This window comes from Pimephales promelas, chromosome 23 (assembly GCF_988280905.1).
Source record: "Pimephales promelas chromosome 23, fPimPro1.hap1.1, whole genome shotgun sequence".
Classification (NCBI taxonomy): Eukaryota; Metazoa; Chordata; class Actinopteri; order Cypriniformes; family Leuciscidae; genus Pimephales; species Pimephales promelas.
Genome location: NC_142791.1, coordinates 23716199 through 23737577, shown reverse-complemented (window position 1 = coordinate 23737577; position 21379 = coordinate 23716199). Strand labels below are relative to the sequence as shown.

Here is a 21379-nt window from a genome sequence, read left to right as displayed (position 1 = left end):
CCTTGAGACGAGAGATTTATGTATTTTTTGTCTGGAAAAAATCCTGCGAAAATCATAATTTTGCATCATCTGAGGATTGTTTTGTCCAGAGGCTAAAGACTACAGTCAGTAGTAGGCGCTGTCCCGCATGTTTTCTCACTGGGATCTCACTCACAGAATGATGACATTGTGTCAGCCATCTTTTTTTTGGAAGCTAAGCTAGCAGACTCTTGTTCTGTGGAGAAAGCTGAGTAGTCGGGGTTACCATCCTCTTTTTCCCGGACATGTCCGGCCGTCGATGTCCGGGATTCAGCTTTTGCTTTCAGCAGTCGCCATTCATTGTTTACATGCACACTTTTTGTTTCAATCAAACTGAATTCATTCTGATTGTCTCTCATCGGTAATCACGCCACCGGCCTAGCGCCGTTCTCCCGCGGCCCTCAGTCGTCCCGCTCGCCACAGTAAACATAATGATTGGCGACTGTAGAACGCAAAAGCCGAATCCCAGACATTATGGGCGATCTCGAAACACATTTTCGGGCAGACTCGTCACGGAGACTCACTAGTAGCCTAAACTTGTTGTTTAACTACTGCACTCTGTTACCGGTAGGCGTGGCTTCCTAGGGGAGCGAAGCGAATTCTGGGAGTTGTTGTCTTTCATCCACATAAGTCAAAAATTTATTTTCCGGCTTTTCTCAGTCTTTTCTCGAAAGCTCCAAATTCAAAAATAATTTTACATTTATTCTAAATGAATGACCCATTTTACACACTCATCTTTCCAGAGCCGATGTGTCAGACTCACCGATATTGGGATGCTTGAGCAGACGGCAGATGCGAGCTTCCCGTTCCAGCTTCTGGTGATCTGGGAAAACAATTGGATCGATAATGTAATGGAGAAGTTGCAGATTGATTAAATGTGCAGTGCAATATTTTTTAATGTAAACAAAACTTAATTTAACCAATGAAGAGATTCCACAAATCTTTTGTGTAATTGAAGTTTAGCCACTATGAACTATGCTAATTTCACATGAATTTTAGTTAAACCCAAAACGATACTTTGAAGAATATGGGTAACCAGACAGTTGGTACATTGACTTCATTAGTATAGAGGAAAAAAATACTATAAAAATCAATGGGGTTCATCAGCTGTTTAACTACAGACATTCTTCAAAATATCTTCTTCAGCAAAAAAAAGAAACTCATACAGGTTTGAAACAACTTGAGGGTGAGTAAATGATGAAAGAATTTTCCCTTTTTGGGTGAACTATCCCTTTAACCTCAACATCAAGCTCTAACTAACTAACTAACTAACTAACTAACTAACTAACTAACTAACTAACATATGCCAGATTATCAAGTATGATTGACCAATTCCATTCTCAACTGAACCCAAAAAACAAAACTAAAAAAATGTGACAATCTTCCCATTACAGCAGATCAGGGTGATTAACAAAAAATAAAACTTGAACCATAAAAAAATAATAACTTGAAACTATTTTAACAATAACTAATCTAAAAAACATTAAAAAATAACACTGAAGGTTCTGCAGACTGTGAGAAAATCACGCTGATGCAAATATACCATACTGAAATGTCTGATTATCATGCTGAAACAGTACGTTACCACTATTTTATCTACTGATCGTGACAAGTGGTTTTCTTAATTATTTTTTCCCGCCCACACATGCTCAGTGAAAAAGTCGTTTTAGAGGCGGAGAAAGTCATTGCATTATGCTGAAAGATTCTGAAAATGAATGAAACCTGCACAATAAAACCATGAATATTTATAAACAATAAGACCACTTATACTTATCAAGGGCCAGCGGCACAGCGCCCTCAATGAGTAGATTAATCGATAGATCTGAAAAATAATCGCTAGATTAATCGCTTAAAAAAATAATCATTTATCCCATTTAACGCGTTTTCGACTACCTCTGGAAGTGGTGGAAAGCTGTCAAGCTCAAGGCGTTTTAGACTCCGTTTTCATCTGTATTTAACGTCCAAGGCTAGATAATTGGTTGTAGTTAGTTGATCATTTCATTGTATTGTTATTGTCATATTGTTACTTATTGTAAACTGGGTCAATTTTGCATTTAAATTGTGAAAAGTGTCATGAAAAGTGTTGTATCAGAAAGCATACGCACTTATTTGCTCCTATAATGCAAGATATAGAGTATCATCCAAAGGTTTGGGGTGAGTAAGATTTTTAATGTTGTGAAAGAAGGCATTTATTTTAAAAATGTAACAATTTCTTGTAGTAGTTGAGCTGCTTAAAATTACAATAATAAATTTTTTCAAGATTCTTTGACAAATAGAATGTTCAAAAGAACAGTGTTGATTTGAAATGGAATATTATAAATGTCTATAAATGTCACTTTTGATCAATTTAATGTGTCCTTGTTGAATAAAAAGTCTTCAATTCTTCAATAGAAAAAAAGATTCTTACTGACTCCAAACTTTTTGTGCATTTCGTAGATCAATCAAACACACAATGGAACCGATATCTTGAAAATAACCGATTTAAGTTGTCATGGGAGGATAAATGCATGATGTTTGATGTGAAAATAGAAAAATCACATTCATAATTCACTTCAAATCTTTTGAACAAAGCTTTTTTAAAAGTTCTGAAGGGCAGTGACGGTTGTTTTCCATCAGTCAAACAGTTCTTGCTCCATTCGCATTGGTTAAACCTTTTTAAAGTGCACATTTAAAGCAGTCTGTACATCACTTCAAACATGGCAGCAAAGGTCACGCTCAGCATCATGCAGACCACAGGATCTACTGTAAACCACACGCCAACGGCCAACCAGTGCAACCTCTTCTAGTCTGACTGTGGAGGACACACTCGACTCGAAGGAATCTGCACGATACGGAGAGAGAGACGCAAACTAACAGACGAGAGACGTGGAACGTTCCGGCACACTCCTGCTGTCTGCCATGCATGAGTCATACGGGAAGGAGGACAGCTGGGAAACAGGGCACAGATTATCTCCAGCGCTTCACGATTCAGTCCTGATAAACAGACACAGCCCGCTGTCTATCATCCCAGCATCATTAGAGCTGCATCCGAAATCACATGCATGTACTAAACACTCACCTAAAGGATTATTAGGAACACCTGTTCAATTTCTCATTAATGCAATTATCTAATCAACCAATCACATGGCAGTTGCTTCAATGCATGTAGGGGTGTGGTCCTTGTCAAGACAATCTCCTGAACTCCAAACTGAATGTCAGAATGGGAAAGAAAGGTAATTTAAGCAATTTTGAGCGTGGCATGGTTGTTGATGTCTGAGTATTTCACAATCTGCTCAGTTACTGGGATTTTCACGCACAACCATTTCTAGGGTTTACAAAGAATGGTGTGAAAAGGGAAAAACATCCAGTATGCGGCAGTCCTGTGGGCGAAAATGCCTTGTTGATGCGAGAGGTCAGAGGAGAATGGGCCGACTGATTCAAGCTGATAGAAGAGCAACTTTGACTGAAATAACCACTCGTTACAACCGAGGTATGCAGCAAAGCATTTGTGAAGCCACAACACACACAACCTTGAGGCAGATGGGCTGCAACAGCAGAAGACCCCACCGGGTACCACTCATCTCCACTCAGTGGCGCCTCCAGAAATTTTTCGTAGGGGTGGCCAGATGGGGCCAGTTAAAATCTTGGGGTGGCACACCAAAACTACAGTATAAACCATAATTTCAGAATTGTTTTCTACTGTTGTAATAAACCAGCCTGTAGAAAACTATCAGAAAGACTTAAGGAAACTCCTACTGATATACTTTGGTTTATTGTGTAATATTTAATGTTACTAATGATATTAGTAGGGCCCAACTAATATATATTACATTGTATATAATGATATATATTATATGATATATAAGGGTCCTTGCCCCACAGCAAATTTCCAGATACTTACATAATTGTGATGAATTTAATCATTTTTAAGTTATTAGTTTGCAGTGTAACATTACAGTTAACACCTTTAAATATTACATAAATGTATTATGAATTTTTAATACACTTAATGAGTGTATACATCAGCAGCAAAAAGTAATTCTTGAAAAAATCTGCACAGTAATTTTATAAAATCTAAATATGTTAATAAAAACAAATTACTATTAGTTCTCTTTTAAAATTCAATCAGGCAATCATGTCACAATTTTATATTTATATATTACTGTCAAGAATTCAGAAGTGCATAGCCTAAACTACAAATAAATTATATACAATTAAATTATGCTTATTTAAAATGTATTGAGCAGGCTAGGTATAACAAAATATATTGGCTTTTAATAATATTTCAGTGCGCAAACCCATGATTGAGCCCGTTCTTGCATGATTACATGAAAAACATCGCGGGTGCAGAATGATGTGCTCAAAGCAACATGGAGTCACAGTGTGCAGCAGCACTGCGCTTCATAAATGTGCATTTAAAAGCTCATGTCACAAATCGAAAAAATGTTGAGCACACAAATCCAAGTGCGATTTGTTCCTTTGTTTCACAGTTATTGTGCGTTTGATGCCGATTCAAAATCCTTGTGATATGTATGTGTGATCTAACAGAACACGGTAGTCGCTTAAAAACAGCAACAAACTCCAAGAAAATAAAGTAATTTTATGCGAATATACAGACTTTTATCTACAGATCATGCATTTATAATGTCAATATATCATATTGGAGAGAGTTTTACCGTGCATCCAAGAGGCGCGCGTCATGCTGTTTGAATGATGGAGGATGATGACAGTCGCAGAGGAGGGAAAACGAGTTTATACTTTAATGATGTAAATATACTTCTGTCCCTCACATTAAGCTATGGAATGACTTCAGATGACTTTGTCACCCAAACTGACGTGAAAAAAGCGGGAGGCGCCGAAAAGCGCGCTGTTTGCATCCCTGCCTGTCCAAACGTGGCAAAAACACACCTAAAAGCTGCTGTATACCATTTGGCACTTAAAAAGCACGTCACGACACATAATTCCCCGTCTTCTTTTTACTTAAGAATATTTTTGACTTATTTATAAAATGCATAACTGATGCTACAAAAATTAATACTGGCCATTGGGGTGGCCAATGGGGTGGCCAGGAGTCGGCCTGGCCACCCCCTGGTGGCGCCATTGTCTCCACTACAAATAGGAAAAAGAGGCTACAATTTGCAAGAGCTCACCAAAATTGGACAAAAGATAGGAAAAATGTTGCCTGGTCTGATGAGTCTCGATTTCTGTTGAGACATTCAGATGGTAGAGTCAGAATTTGGCATGAACAGAATGAGAACATGGATCCATCATGCCTTGTTACCACTGTGCAGGCTGGTGGTGGTGGTGTAATGGTGTGGGGGATGTTTTCTTGGCACACTTTAGGCCCCTTAGTGCCAATTGGGCATCGTTTAAATGCCACGGCCTACCTGAGCATTGTTTCTGAGCATGTCCATCCCTTTATGGCCACCATGTCCCCATCCTCTGATGGCTACTTCCAGCAGGATAATGCACCATGCCACAAAGATGGAATCATTTCAAATTGGTTTCTTGAACATGTCAATGAGTTGACTGTACTAAAATGGCCCCCACAGTCACCAGATCTCAACCCAATGGAGCATCTTTGGGATGTGGTGGAACGGGAGCTTCGTGGCCTTGATGTGCATCCCACAAATCTCCATCAACTGCAAGATGCGATCCTATCAATATGGGCCAACATTTCTAAAGAATGCTTTCAGCACCTTGTTGAATCAATGCCACGTAGAATTAAGGCAGTTCTGAAGGCGAAAGGGGGTCAAACACAGTATTAGTATGGTGTTCCTAAAAATCCTTTAGGTAAATGTATAGTAGGCGAATAACAGTAAGCGACAAAATCCAACCAAACATACCAAATGTGAACGATTCAATACAGTAACATTTAAAAGTTTGATATCAGGAAGATTTTTTAATGTTTTTGAAAGAAGTCTCTTATGCATTTATTTGACCAAAAAACAGTTTAAAAGTTATATTTTATAATATAACTTTTATATTTTAATGTATTATAAAATGTATTCCTGCGATCAAAGCTGAATTTTCAGCATTATTACTCTTCAGTGTCACATGACCCTTCAGAAATCATTTGAATATGCTAATTTGATGCTCAAGAAACATTTAGTATTATTATCAATGTTAAAAAAAATTGTGCTGCTTAATATTTTTGAGGAAACCATGATAAAAACAATTCTCTTTTTGCTTAAAGTTTTAAAGAACAGATTTTACTTTTGAACAGTAGTGTAGATTAAGTAGACCACCTCAGGGACGAAATGCAATTACATAAAAAAATGCATTAGATGATCCATTTAAATTGCTATTGAAGCTATAGTCCGTTTACAGAACATCACTGAGGCCTCTTTGCAACCCTCACAAACACACCAAAAAAAAAAAAAAAATCCACACACACACACACAACAGCTCGAGAAGTTGTCACATTGAACGGAGTGACTGGTGTGAAGCTGTGAGAATGCTGACACCCAAACACCACAAAACGCCTCTGCAGCAAAAAGCACCAGACCCTGCCGATCCGATCAGTGCAACTCAGACTACAGTAATGAACCACACGCCACAGCCACAGTACACTAACCTGTTCACATCACTCACATTAGTTATAGGGGTTAAAGATGCATTCTCTCAAGTTCACTTATGTTAGTAAAAAAATACACACTCACAAAAGTCTTATCTATTAATTAGATTTGAATAGGTTGTTTTTGTTGCTGTAACTCTAAGACTTCTTTCAATTTAAATGTACCCCCTAAATCCCATCAATATGTCAATTATTAACTCATGAAATGGCATTCCCAAGTCATTTTCCCATAATTCTGAGTGTAACGGGATAGGGCTGCACAATTAGGGGGAGAAAACATCTAAATGGGTTTTGTTCTGATAAAAATTGCAGTTGCGATATAAAATGTGAATGGAAAGCCTGTTTGTAGAGTTGCACAATTTGGCCCACATTTTTGTGATTATATAACAATATTTTACTGTAAAATAAAAATAAAAACAAGTAAGAAAAAAATAATTTTAGAGTAAAACTACAACATTTATAAATGTCTTGATTTCTTCATTTTTAAACGTTAAACTATCAAGCTTTTATTTTGGCAGAAAACCACAGGGAGACTTTAAAGCTTTGAAAAATGAAATAAAAATCCAGGTTTTACCAAGTCATTTCACTCGGCGGCCATCTTTGAATGGGGAAACATCAATCAAATTCTCAAAGTTGTTTACCAAGCTCATGATTAAATTTAAAGTCACCAATGCAATCTGACAACTGCCTCATAAATTGTTTCTAAATGCTCAAATCATAAAAATAAAAAGGACCAGCCAAAGACTTTCTTCTGTTGGCAACAGCCAGTTTAAAAGTGCTTCTCCTTATACGTTTAAGACGACAGATGCCCAAACTTCCCAAATGCAAGTTATAAGCAACGCAAACTTCGAGTGGAGTAGAATGGGAAATTCCACAAGAAAAGATATATAGGCCAAAACTTGGGAATCCATCGGGAATTGATTCATTGTACATTTAGCAGATGCTTTTATCCAAATGAGAAACATCATAATCATTCACATACATAAAGAACATATTACAACAAAATGCATGGTCCAACTAAATACAAGCAATTTCTGAAGCACAGAAAAATCACCAAGAGGTAAATGAAAGATTGTACACACACACCAACATGCAATCACATGCAGCTCACGGTAGCATCCAGAAGCATGTCAGGATAATAGGCCTGTCAGAAACAGTTACAGCTCAAACAATCGTTATTTTTCCTAGTGGTAGGTTGTTATAATTGGAAACAATCACTGAGTCGATGGCCCTGATCAACCTAGCAGGTTCAATCCTGCTAAACGTTCCAGAGTGTGTGTGTGTGTGTGTGTGTGTGTGACACTCGGGTAAATCCAGGTCAACTCCATGCTGCATTGCAGGTTCTGCGATCATATTCACAGCAAATCACAACTTCCCAAAGCAGCTCTTATGGATCCTTTTCACATTTAAAGGGGTCATGAACTGACTTTTTACATTTTTTTATATTGTTATGACGTTCGCTTGGTTTTTACATTCAAAAACATCAAAATGAATAAGTAATAGGCAATTTCCGGCTCAAAAACACTCGGTTTTTATGGGCGTTTCGCATTGAACACTTGGAAGTAAACGCCCACTGCTGTGAGTGGAAAACAGTTTTGCATATTATAATGAGTTTCAATCTCGATCCGGTTTGTCATCATGAGGTAGGCCTTTGTTTTTTAGCTGTGTTAATCGGTGGGCGGGGCTAAACCGGCCGTGTTGAAGTAGGGGTTGATCTTTTTCTGCGGGGGTGGTGTTTTATCCTCTTTGACGTCATACATTTTATTGATGCCTGGTGTCAATAAAAGCTTTTATTGGACTAATAAGAACATTTTCAGTTCTAAAACTTACAGGATATTCTTATATGATGACCTCTTAGATGCCAAATGTTCAAGGAAAATTTGATTTCTCAGTTCATCACCCCTTTAAAGGCCCTTAAAAGTGGAATTCATCAAAGTTGAGTAAACTATACGGTCGTAAACAGAAACTCTAACAAAAATCAATCATGCATTCCCATTTGATCGAAAAGCAAAAGAAAAAAAAACATGGTAGCATTTCTATGATTTTTCCAAAAGAGAGAGAGAGAAAAAAAGAATGATCAAGAGTGGTCAGTGGAAAGATGTCAAATCCATCAACCAATGTATTAGAAACCCTCACGCCAAGTCAAATCACCTTTATTTATACAATACAGTTTGTTTCAATGCAGCTTTACAGAATCAGTGATGCAAACCATCAAATATGAGACAAAATTCAATATGCTTTTACAAAATATTATTCGTCTCAATTCAGTTCAGTGTTGATTCAATAACTGTAACGTTCACCAATTATAAAAGAGTCGATTCAGCTAGCAGCTCTACATATGTCACTACAAAGCTCAAGTCAGTTCAAGTTTGGTTTCATCCAACAGTATCAGTGCAAAACGATAATAAAACACAATGTATAGTATTAGAAATGTCACCATGAAATCAAAACGGACCATTCTTGTTTTGTATGGAATATTGCAGTATTTATTATAAATGATTTATCATTTTTTTAAATTCATGTGCCTCGTAATCTTTAATCAAAATAGCTTCCTGTCCCTCTTGCTGCATTTCTCTGATGATGTTTATTGGCGTGAGGGCGGGGCAACCTGTCACTCACATGAGATCCACCAATAGAAAACCACATCCATCCAATCAATTCGCAATGCACACAATCAAGTCCCACTCAACATTTTTTCCTTGTTCGAAAAGCCGCTTCACACAGATATGCGTCACAATAGGGAAGAAAAGAGTATTACAATTTCTGTATCACGCCGACAAAGTGAAAATATAAAGCAAATTTGTAGGGCTGTGAAACGATTAATCATGATTAATCGCATCCAAAATAAAAGTTTGTGTTTACATAATACATGTGTGTAGTGTGTATAATTATTTTGCATATATAAATACACACATTTGCATGTATATATTTTAGAAAAATGCGTTATTAATGTATCAAATATTTATATATAATATTATTTTGAGTAAATATATATACATGCAAATATTTCTTAAATATATACATGCATGTGTGTGTATTTATATGTACAAAATAATTATACAGACACATATATTATGCAACACAAACTTTTATTTTGGATGCGATTAATCGCGATTAATCGTTTCACGGTCCTACAAATTTGCTCAATTTTCAAAGTTAATAGCAGTGGAAACATGTCTTAACAGTCTGTGAAAAGGGTCCATTGCGTAATAAGAGAACCCTTCTTGAGGAAGGGAACTGCGTAGTCATTGGCTGCTCTATGTGTCAATCACCCAACCCTGGCCCCGCCCCCTCACATTTGCTCCAGTTTCAACTTGCCACATTTTGCATTAACTCTTTCAGCACTGACATTGCCTTCACATGACATCTAAACCCTGTTTCCATTGCAAACCACAATAATACGAATACACGGAAAACGAATCATTGCATGGGCGTCAGTGAGGTGTCAGATGTGGTCAAATGCTGAGTCAAAACAACAGCAGCGATGACAAGGCGGCAATCTGAAATCTTTCCACTTGAAGTGTGGCATTGCTTTGTTTGAGGATGGCAGCAGAAGCGCAGCTTTCAAACAGTCAAACAAAAGCCCCTTGTGTTTGAGTACTTGAGAAGTGAAGCCCCTCCGCACTAGCGTGGGTGTGTGTTCGAGCATGTACACGTATGTCTGCGCTCCGTGGGGAGATGAACGCTGTGCTCTTGGCATGTTGGCCGCACAGACACGCTCTGTCTGTGGTGTGCCAAACGGTCAGGCTGCCTGTGATGACCTGCAGACCGTATGATTGCCCTTGTGAGCCAACATTTCCCAAAACACACACACACACACACGGGCCTGTTCTCCAAAAATATCACACAGCACCACAACAAACACGTCAACTACAAGCTCTGGCATTTTTATATTCGCCTAGTCATTTACTGTAGACTCATCCATGCTGCCATAATTCATTCAGTACAGTCACCGAAAAATGCCAAAAATGTACTATATTTGAACCATAGTAAGCATGGGATTTTGACATAAACTAGATTTAATATGGTATTTTTTTCTATTTCGACTTATTCAGAATAGACATCATTCAAATGTTTGGGGAGAGTATATTAAGAAATTAATACTTTTATTCAGCAAGATGCATTATCAAATGTGAGACATTTATAATGTTATAAAAGATTTCTATTTCAAATAAATCTTCTTGAAAAAAATCTTTCAAAAAATAGGGCTGTCAAACGATTCATCGCATCCAAAATAAAAGTTTGTGTTCACATAATATATGTGGGTGCACTGTATATAATTATTATATATAAATACACAGACATGCTTGTATATATTTAAGATATATTTTCATGCATTTACTTTATATAGATTTATATATAATTTAGATATAATTTATGATTTTATATATTTATATATAATTTATATCTAAAAACTGTTTTCCTAATTATACATGCATGTGTGTGTATTTATATATATATATATATATATATATAAAAGAATTATACACAGTGCACCCACATATATTATGTAAATTTCAAAAGGCCTTTTAACACTCATGATTTTAATTTTATCTTTGTGGTGTTTTATTGCTATTTATTGATTTTGTGATATTTTTGGCACTGTTTTTAACCCCCTGCTACTGTACCACTTTGAGTTTTCGTTAAAATGTAAAGTGCATTATAAATAAAATGTATTATTACTATGCAAAAAATTCAGCTTTGATCAAAGGAATAAATTACATTTTACAAAACTTTTTTTTAAAAACAATTTAAAAAATCTCACCGACCCCAATCTTCAGAACAGTAGTGTACTCTGAACATATGATTAGAGCTGTCAATCGACTAAACATTCTTTACTTATTAATCGCACCTACTTATTGTAATAATCACGATTAATCACACCTAACATTTAATATGTTTTTATATTGTAAACATTTCACAGTAAATCTCCAAATTAATGTAGAAACAACATAAAAAGCCATATAAGGGCAGTAAATATTTGATCTAACAGGTCGGAAATCTACAGAAATTGAATAAAGTTATCAAACATTTCACAGTATTTACTGCATAAATAATTAATTAAATGTAGGTTAATCCTTATTAAAGCTACAAAAGTTATTCAGTCAAGAGCAGTGTTTGATTATCTCTTTGTCTTTTGTTCTTTGATTAACATTAATGACAGACAGCAGCAGGATTATTAGGCTGCTGTCACTTTAAGATCTGACACTTCGGTCATTTAACACTTTATTTAACTCACATAAGACTGTGCTTATGAGGATACTCAACGTTTTTGTCCATTCAAGCATGAAAGAGAACTGAATGTGGCACTGGTGCGCTGTCTGAAGTGGATTTCTGTGCGCGTTTCAAAGTTTGTTCACAGAGAGCCGCGCCACAGACAGCGTACCGGTACAGATTTAAGTTATTTTTTTTGGCGCCTTATTGCGCTTAAATAGGTTAAAAGCAGTTGAATGAATGATATTGTGATCATATACTGTAGAGCAGACAAAAGATGATGAAAAAAAAACGGATCCTGTGTTAACTGCGTCAATTTTTTTTTTTTAAATTACGCGCTAAACTGAAAAAAAATCCATCAAATGCATTATTGCGTTAATTCTGACAGCATAAATGAATATCAAATATTGTGATATTTTAAATACAGTAGTATTTCATTTCGTACATTAAATATTTAAAATAATTTCAAGATGTTTGCTTGAAACAAAAACAGAATTTTTAGCCATGTCAGTGCACAATACATAAATATTACAGTACATACATATCAACTGAAAAATATCCATAGGTTTCTTAGCCATATCACCCACCCTTTTCCCTGCATAAAAACATTTTCCAGCAGTCATGAATTACCTCTTGCCGAGAGCTTTTTGGTGTTGATGATTTTGGCAGCATGCTCTTGGCCCGTGCACAGCTTGACACAGCGTCGCACGACTGAGAAGGCCCCCCTGAAGAAACAGACGAGAGAAACACACAGCTCAGAAGATCTGCAGATACACCGCTGAACTAGAAGAACCCCCCAAACCCCAAAATCTGCTCAAAACCCTTTTTTTTCCAGGAACAAACACAGTACAATATTCCTTATTTAAATAATTCCCGCTCAAAAATAAAAATGGGCGGGGCTTTGAGTTTAGTAGTGTGTTGAAACTTGCGGTTATGGGAAGGGGCGTGACATTTCCCTAAACACGCTCGAAATGGTTGACCAATCACAACACACTTACCCAGCCAACTAATCAGAATTCGTTGTACTTTTTGGGAGGACGGGTTTCATGTGGCGCTTTTCCACTACACAGTACCGACTCGACTCGCCTTTGTTTGGTTTTCCACTGTGTAAAAGTTGTACCTGTGCCTGCTTTCGGGTCCTTTTTTTGTACCACCTCCGGCGAGGCTCTGAGCGAGCCCCGTTCACACCGCCAGCGACATTGTCGCTGTGTGTCGCTAGGCTCTGTACTGTGATGTTGTTTGTGGGCGTTCGTAGTGCTGTCGCTCTAATGTTATTGGTTGACTGCACGTCTTGCCATATCTATACAAAATACCATCACGAGTGATATACAGTATACAACAATATAATTTTAATTTGACTTGAAATAAATAACTTTTAAGGCTAAAAAGAAACCGTATGCTGTTGGGAGAGTGTTTATATTAACAGAGCAGTGTTCAGCGGATTGTTAAAGTCAAATCATATTAAACAGTGAAATCGTCCTCGAACTCTTTTCTGTCTTGCCTGCACTCGAGACAGTGACGCATGAACTCCACTGAAAGTCTTCTTTCCTATTGGTTGTCGCTCGCGAAAATCGCTTCTCATTTGCATAAAGTTGAAATTTCTCAACTTTTGTCGCTTGCCTCGACACGTCCACATTCTGTCGCCAACGATCACTGTCGCTCGTGTCGCTAGCGCTCCATTGAAATGAATGGGATCATGTCGCTTTGACGCTGCGTGTCGCTGGAGATGTGAACGGGGCTTTAGGCGAGCTAAGGCGATACTAAAATGTCACGTGAAAACAATGCCGACTGCTGATTGGTCAGAGAGAATCGTCATCATTACACGCGCCAGATGGAGTATCCAGAATAACCCCGCCATGTTTAAATAATTTGTCCAGAGACAGTTACTAACATAGATATGTATATAAAGGCTAGATGTGTGGTCCGCGCTGCTGGCCAATGGAGATCGACGTCAGCACCTGGCGGCCATCTTGTCACAGGCAGCTCGCTCACTGGTAACATTGTTTTGATGGTGCATGTACTTTTTAAATCACCGTAACTTGCTCAATTTTCTACCGATTTTCAAACGGTCTAGTTTGTTATAAATGGCAGAGATGTAGTTATGATACTGCATACTTATGAATAATAAGTGTATAAATAAATAATCATCCAGAATTATAGCCACGTTAATAACGTTTGTAAGAAACCAAACCGTTTGTAAATCCGTCAAGATTTCAACTAGATAAAGAGTATTTCTTACATCAGATACCACAGAGCCTGCCAGAAAGCCTGTCTGTGACAAGATGGCCGCCTGTGATGACGATAAATACTCCGCCGTGACACATCTAGCCTTTATAGATATCTATGGTTACTAAACTTACTACTATTATTATGGCAACTCGGAAGAATACGCCATGGTTAAACGAGAAGGTGCAGATTTTCCTTAGTTTGGTTGCCCAAGAGAGGATCCAGCGAGAGGTTGATGGGGCAACGAGGAACGAAAGGCGTCACTATGACGACCGGGTACTATTTGTGTATCTATCGGTACTGTCTGCAATGGAAAACGGACCGAAAAGCGAGCCGTGTCGAGCCGAGTCGAGCTGGTACTGGTAATGGAAAAGCACCAATAGAGACAGGAAATAAACAGGGGTCCGTTTCCCGAAAGCATCGTTAGCCAACAATGGTCGCAAGTTCCGTCGTTATTAGCATAGTTCAACAAGTCGGTGTTGCCCGAAACAATCGTTCCAACGAACATTCGCAAACAGCATCACAAAGTTGCGTGGTTTGACTTTGAACGACAGCTCTCGACCTGTGGTTAGAGGCTTTCTATGTTGCATCACATTTGGATGCAATAAATCCTTATCTTGAGCAAAATAAGCAAGCTGACATTCAGTACAACCGGTGCCTTTTATTTAGAATACATACAAAAGTAATTTACGTCTTTTAGTTTTTCAAAAGATTTAAAGTACCGATTTTGAAGAGTGCACATGTGCGAACGTGCTCTACTATGCAAGAACGAGCCAAATATTGAGTATGGTAATAAAGCTAAATAGCTAAGAACAATTAGAAATAGTCCTCAGATGACATGTCTATAATTTATATTTAAAAAATCTAGCGTTAATAGGATCTCAAACAGTTTAATTAAAGCTGCACTGTGTAACTCTTTTAGTTTATTCTTAGCTAAAAATTATTAGTTCTTTCAAAAATATATATGCTTATTAATATATATTTACTTTGTTCAAGTAATAAAGTATTCTCGTGAGTGTATAATATGTCATTAAAAATACATACGGGTAAGGGTTTCTATTGTCGGTCGCCATGTTGCCTCCCCCCATCTTGAAAGTATATTAGCCAAAGAGGGACATACCTGTTAATTCAAGCTTCGCCTTTCGCGTTTACGTTTGAGTTGGACGAGGTCGAACTGGCAGCCATGTTAATCTTGGACTACATTGGCCACCGTAGGAGTTAAGACGAAATCGGAATTGAGAGGAATAGAAACTAATATTCACTGGATGGTCATATACCTTTTCACCGCTAGATGGGGGTAAAAATCACACAGTGTAGCTTTAAAAGTACTCTTTTATCTTTTAATTAAAAATTTAATTACATTTTTACTCCACTACGTGCGAAACCAACGTGGTTGAACGATACATTGCGACAATGGGTTTCGAGAAACAGTCGTGACTAGCTGGTTGATTTCTCCAACGATGCATCATACTATGGTAGTGAAGCAGTGAACTACATAGTTGTATGGGAAACGCAAAGCCCCTAAGCATTACTGACAGACTACACTCTAAAAAATGCTGGGTTGTTTTAACCCAACTTTGGGTCAAATATGGACTAACCCAGCCGTTGGGTTAAATTTTTACATTACATTTTTAACCCAACATTTTGGGTTTGTCCATATTTGACCCAAAATTGGGTTAAAACAACCCAGCATTTTTTAGAGTGTAGAAAGAGAGGTGCTGCAACAATGTCAAACATGGGAAAAATAAGGTGTTTTTGAACATTCAAGCATGAAAACAAGGGCTTTATGGGGCATTATGCACACATCTTCTTTACCAAAAGCATCAACAGAGTCAGAAAACACAACATAAATGATATTCACATGGGGACAAAATGTAGAGCACACGGTGTCTATCAACAGCCTTGGGTCTATTTTCAGAAAAACCTGCATTAAAAAAAAAATCACTTGAGACAGTTGTGATAATGGTCTGATGTCATTTCTTACCAGCTAATTTTAGCCCACCTTGTTACAGTTACACAACACACTTAGAATGTCTCAAGCAGACGCTCTGAACAGATGAAGTCGGATCCGTGACTTCCCGCCCCTCACCGACAGGCTCAAATGCCCTTGGAAACATCCATGTGATATTAACATGTGATAAAAACAGACCATATGCCCCTCTGTGACCTCGGGCACATCACCTGCGCACGCTTCGCTTGGCTAGCGGACTAAAAGAAACCAAAACTGGATAATTTTGGGCATCATTTGACTTAAATCATCATTCAAAACATCTAAATGTCGATCATTTATTTTCAAAAAGATTTTACTGTGACGTTTGGATATGTTCGCGAGGTAATAATTTGTTTACATGGTAAAACCATGTAAATTAGTAATGAATATTAAAATTCTGAGTGAAAACAATAAGCTTATGTTAATGTTTTGACTGGTTTTTTTGTTGTTGATACAATTGTAGAACATTTTGTGTGAATTAATAAACAATAAAACACTAAAAAGTTAAAATCAATTATTTTAAATGCTAAAAGTTAATGTAGGCATAAAAACATGGTAATTTAAAGTATGAAAAAAGAGATTTATTTTAATATTGGTAAAATATAAATTTGTGTTTTAAAATAGTAACTTTATGTTAGTGCTATTAAATAAAAAAAGGCCAATATTCAAACTCAAACAACACATATACATTTAAAGATCTACAAAAATTAGCTGATATATATATTTTGCAAACTATATCTAAATACAATGGTATTGCCATCTGATAAGGTCAGCATATTAACATGAACATAATTAACATATATAATGTAATGTAGTGGTTGCTAAATTGCTAAAATTATAAAAAATTTTGCATAACATTTACTCAATTATGTTAGTATTAGTATTTACTTTTAAAGGATATCAGCTCTGTTAAAATAAAGGTTGACTCTTGCTTATGACACTTGTCGACTAAAATGAAAAACTCATCAGCCAATGCGATCATTAGAATCCGATATACTCGTCACCAACTAATATCATGTATCATAATTAATTTCATAAGGAAACAACACATGATGTCCTTCACTCCAATAAGAAGAATGGAAACTTCTCAACTAATAAAGCAGAAGGTCAAAGAGCCGTCCGTTCACCTCTGACCCGTCTGTTTCTGTTAGCAAACGTGTGTTTCATCAGTGCTGGAAGAAGCCCGAGCGTCTCAGCGGAGACATTGAGCTGATTTACAGCTGTCGGCCTGTCAGGAAGACCAAGCCACTGAGCTGCTCATGTTCAACAGCAGAAAACACACTCACAAACAACAACTACAAAAAACACACCGCAACTTTGGACTGACAGGTCAAGTCAAGATGAGCTGAAAGTTATTCCACTCATAATATAATAATAGACAATAGCAATTGTTTTTCATTAGATTGATCAAAAATATACTAATATAGCAAAGTATTATTACAATTTAAAATAACATATTTTAAAATATGTTGAAAGCTGAATTTATCATCATCATTACTCAACTTTTCAGTGTCACATGACCCTTCAGAATCACTCTAATATGGTGATTTGCTGCTCAAGACAAGAAATATTTCTTAAAAGTTTGAGGTCGATATAGTACACTCAAAAAATAACTCTTTGAATGAACATAAAAAAAATCATGGACAGGATTTCCTCATGATTAACTTATTAGCAATTATGTTATTCCAACTTATTGTACTTGCGTTGGGTCAACTTAATTCATTAAGGTTGATCCAACTTATTTACTACGTTTGGGCACAGCCTTATTTAATAGTGTCAGTGAATTTAAAAAGGCTCCCTGTCCCCTGATATGATTCCGGTGTTCAAATTCATATATTCATTCTTCCAATGGAATATAATTTATTTTAATGTCACACTAATTAATTACTAGACTATAGCCATCTATTGGCTATAGCACTTTATATTCAGTTAATGCAACACAAATCATTCATGTAATCCAACACAAATGGATTAAGTAAACTTAAATGTAATATATTTAAGAACACAATCAAATTAAGTTTGGACAAAATGTAGCAATTGTGTTGCTTAAGCTCATTTTAATTAAGCAATTTGAAAAAGCAGCAAAATTAATTTTTTATAGTGGCCAAAAGTGATGTCTGGAGAAGACATTTGTTTTTAATGACCCTAAAAGTTTGATTAAATCGTCAAAATACTGTATGTTATATGTTTTTAAATATGAGTGAAGAACAATAACTAAACTTGGTTAAGGTCATTTATCAGACAAAATTATTTGGCAAAAAAGTTAATTTCAGCTACAGGTTTTAGTTTACTATGCAAGTAGAAAATCAAAGCTCGCAGGAAAAAGCGTTCACTGAGGGCGAGACACTGCAGGTGAATAGGATAAAAAAAATGTAACTTACAGATGTCACCATGAAACTTTACCAGTTGATTACTCGCATAAATAGGAGAAAAAAATGTATTGCAAGTTTTCTGTAATTTTATGTTTAAATACTTATCAGGCTATATCTAATTAAATATGCGCACATTTGCATATATTTTGAAGTGACGAATCTGACCATTGAAAAAAAACAAGGTTCAAATTTATGTTTGCATTTTGTTGATATATTCAATGAAAATACATTTTCAGAGGGGATTATGAATATCTCCTTTTCTTACCCTGTAAATCAGAAAATACTGCCAATAGCCTTGAAAAGCCTCTCATTTTGAGAAAACGGCCTTTAAAGATTTTTATAGGATTGCGCATTTCGAGTTAAATGACCCATTTTACTTTCATGATTGGTTGCTGATAAACAGGAAATTACCATATTTGAATGCAACAGCATTGAGGAGTAGAGAGAGAGAGAGCTTTCTAACGGTGTGTGCGATGACAGGGTGCGGATCGCGATCGCGGAGCAGCGGGATGATTTAGAATGGCAACTTTTGAGGAATTCATACGAAATCTACACACGCAAACAGACAAAGTGTAGTAAAATAAAGACCTAAATGTGTATTAGAGCCCGACCGATAAAGGATTTTGAAGGCCGATACCGATACAAATATTTGTTGGTTTTAAAATCCGATATTCCGATATATCGGCCGATATTATTATTAGTATTGTTTTTTATTTCAGAAACGCACAACAAAATATTAACAGATTTCCCTAATATTAGTTATTTGTAGTTAATTATGAGTTTTAACTAAAATATTATGATAATGCATAACTGGTTCTCTCTGCCCGACTATGGCTGGATCAGCAGGTTGCAGGATGTGGCGCGTTATACACGAGTGTTGCCAACAGGGACGTGTAGAGTGCCCTCTGGTGGACAAACTATATAACTCCAACACTCATGGCATGGTTGAACCATGATTCCTCCGTTTTTATTTTTATTTTTTAAAATATTCATTTATCGGCCATTATAACTGCCGATATCGATATTTTCGAAAATGTCTAATATTGGCCGATAATATCGGCCTGCCGATATATCGGTCTGGCTCTAATGTGTATTTTGGACTTTTTATCAGCACAAGTCGGAAAGACGACATATTATTGAATACAAATAGCCCAAAATCTCAAAATTGACCAGTGAAAAAAAAAACTATGTTTTTGCATGCCGTGTCTCGCCTTAAAGGGATAGTCCACTTTTTTTTGGATCATTTTAAAACTCCCTCAGAGTTAAACAGGTTTTACCGTTTTCGAATGTAGTCAGCCGATTTTCTGATATTTATAAGAATATCAGTAACCAGACAGTTTCTGGTCCCATTGACTTCCATAGTAGGAAAAATATATATACTATGGAAGTCAATGGGACCAGAAACTGTCTGGTTACGGATGTTCTTCTATATATCAGAAAATCGACTGAATTGATTAAAAAACGGTAAAACGGTAAAGTATCCCTTTAATATTTTGTTAGTTCTCTCTTGGTTATTTGCATGTGTGCTCATTTATTTGTATGACAGCCTGAGCAAAATTCATGTCGGCACAATTTCACTGCATTATCACAAATAAAACAATTGACTCCAAGTGCAACTGCGCAATATGCTTACAAAATCTTGAACACATTTATTTATATTTAAATAAAGGGAGAGGATGTCAATTTTCCTTGACCAGACATAACTTTTGGCCACTACTTTATACATAACAAACATGATATGAACAAATATCTACTAAAGAAAGTGAAGTAACGGCTAAAATGCATGTCTCCACCACAAACTGAGGATGTGGTCAAATATTCAGTTGAGCATGGTGAAGATCTGTTGAAATATCACACTTATAAAACATCTCAAAAGTTGTAAACGTCTGCGAGAGAGAATATAAACTGGGCTCAAATGAACTGAAAATGAAAGCTACAGAGCATTTATATAAAAAAAAAAAATTAGAAGTTTAAGAAGTTTCTAAGAGAAATCTGTCTACTACTATTTGTGTGTTATTATGACTGTGGGTGATACACGCGGCCTGGTTAATAATTCAGGAGAAAACTGTGTGAAAGAAACGCAATACTTACTGACTGACTGGAGGAGGGGGGCGCTGAGAGAGTAAAATAATTTCCTAACGTCAGGCCGCAGGCATGTCTCTCTCGCTCACATACACACACACATATTATAGACAGCAAACAGCCGTCCCAGCTCTCACAGCTCCAAATGTCACACGTTACAATGTAGAGACCCTTCACTCCAGCAACAAACAACTCTTAATGCATTTGGAGATACAAAAGTTGCGACCTATTGACCTGTTAAACTCTCAAATATAAATCACCCTGAACAACACAACCTCCAAATAACCCCTCAATACCTCAGACATACAAGATAAGAATCACATTAATATTTCCTGACAGCTGCCCTGAGAATTTCTGCATGAAATGCACTAGAGGAGCCACAAAACATGCGATTCTTTATCTATATAGTTCCATATTCCCATGCATATTTATGCAACTGCATTCAAAGGGGCTGCAAACATGCAATATCCTCTAAATTTAGCTCTGATTGTTTATACTGTATTTATGATTCAATAAATGCACTCTTTTGAGTTCTACATATAAAATGCAGCAAAATCATCCATGATCAGAGACTGTGTGATAGGAGTATTCATTGTAACATGCACAGAGGTGGGTGTATTTAAATGCAACTCCCCTCTAATGTTTCCTGACAGCTCCTCTGAGCATTCTGCATGAAATGCACCAGAGGAGCCACAACACATGCAATATTGTCAAAATCATGACGGCTTATATTTACGAGCAGATTTTAAATAAACACACTAGTGGGAGTATATGAATGCAACTCCCTCTATAATGTTCCCTGACAGCTTTTTTGTGCATTCTGCACAAGATGCATCGAGTTTAAATGTGCCAAAAACAACATGAAAAACGAAGCCCTGGTCGATGTGCATATATAGTAAATATGAAAACATGCACAGTAAC

At 36.6% G+C, this 21379-nt stretch overlaps 1 protein-coding gene across 38 annotated transcripts in view; it reads right to left on the bottom strand.

Moving 5' to 3' along the window:
• Positions 1-21379, bottom strand: part of camk2b2 (calcium/calmodulin dependent protein kinase II beta 2) — a 102397-nt gene that overhangs the window by 80457 nt on the left and 561 nt on the right. For all 38 annotated transcript variants that reach the window (XM_089126293.1, XM_089126298.1, XM_089126295.1 and 35 more), the window contains exons 2-3: positions 12419-12513; positions 782-841 (exon numbers count right to left, since the gene is read on the bottom strand). In XM_089126293.1, coding sequence (XP_088982419.1) covers positions 782-841; positions 12419-12513 — 155 coding nt within the window. The remainder of the gene's footprint in view (positions 1-781; positions 842-12418; positions 12514-21379) is intronic.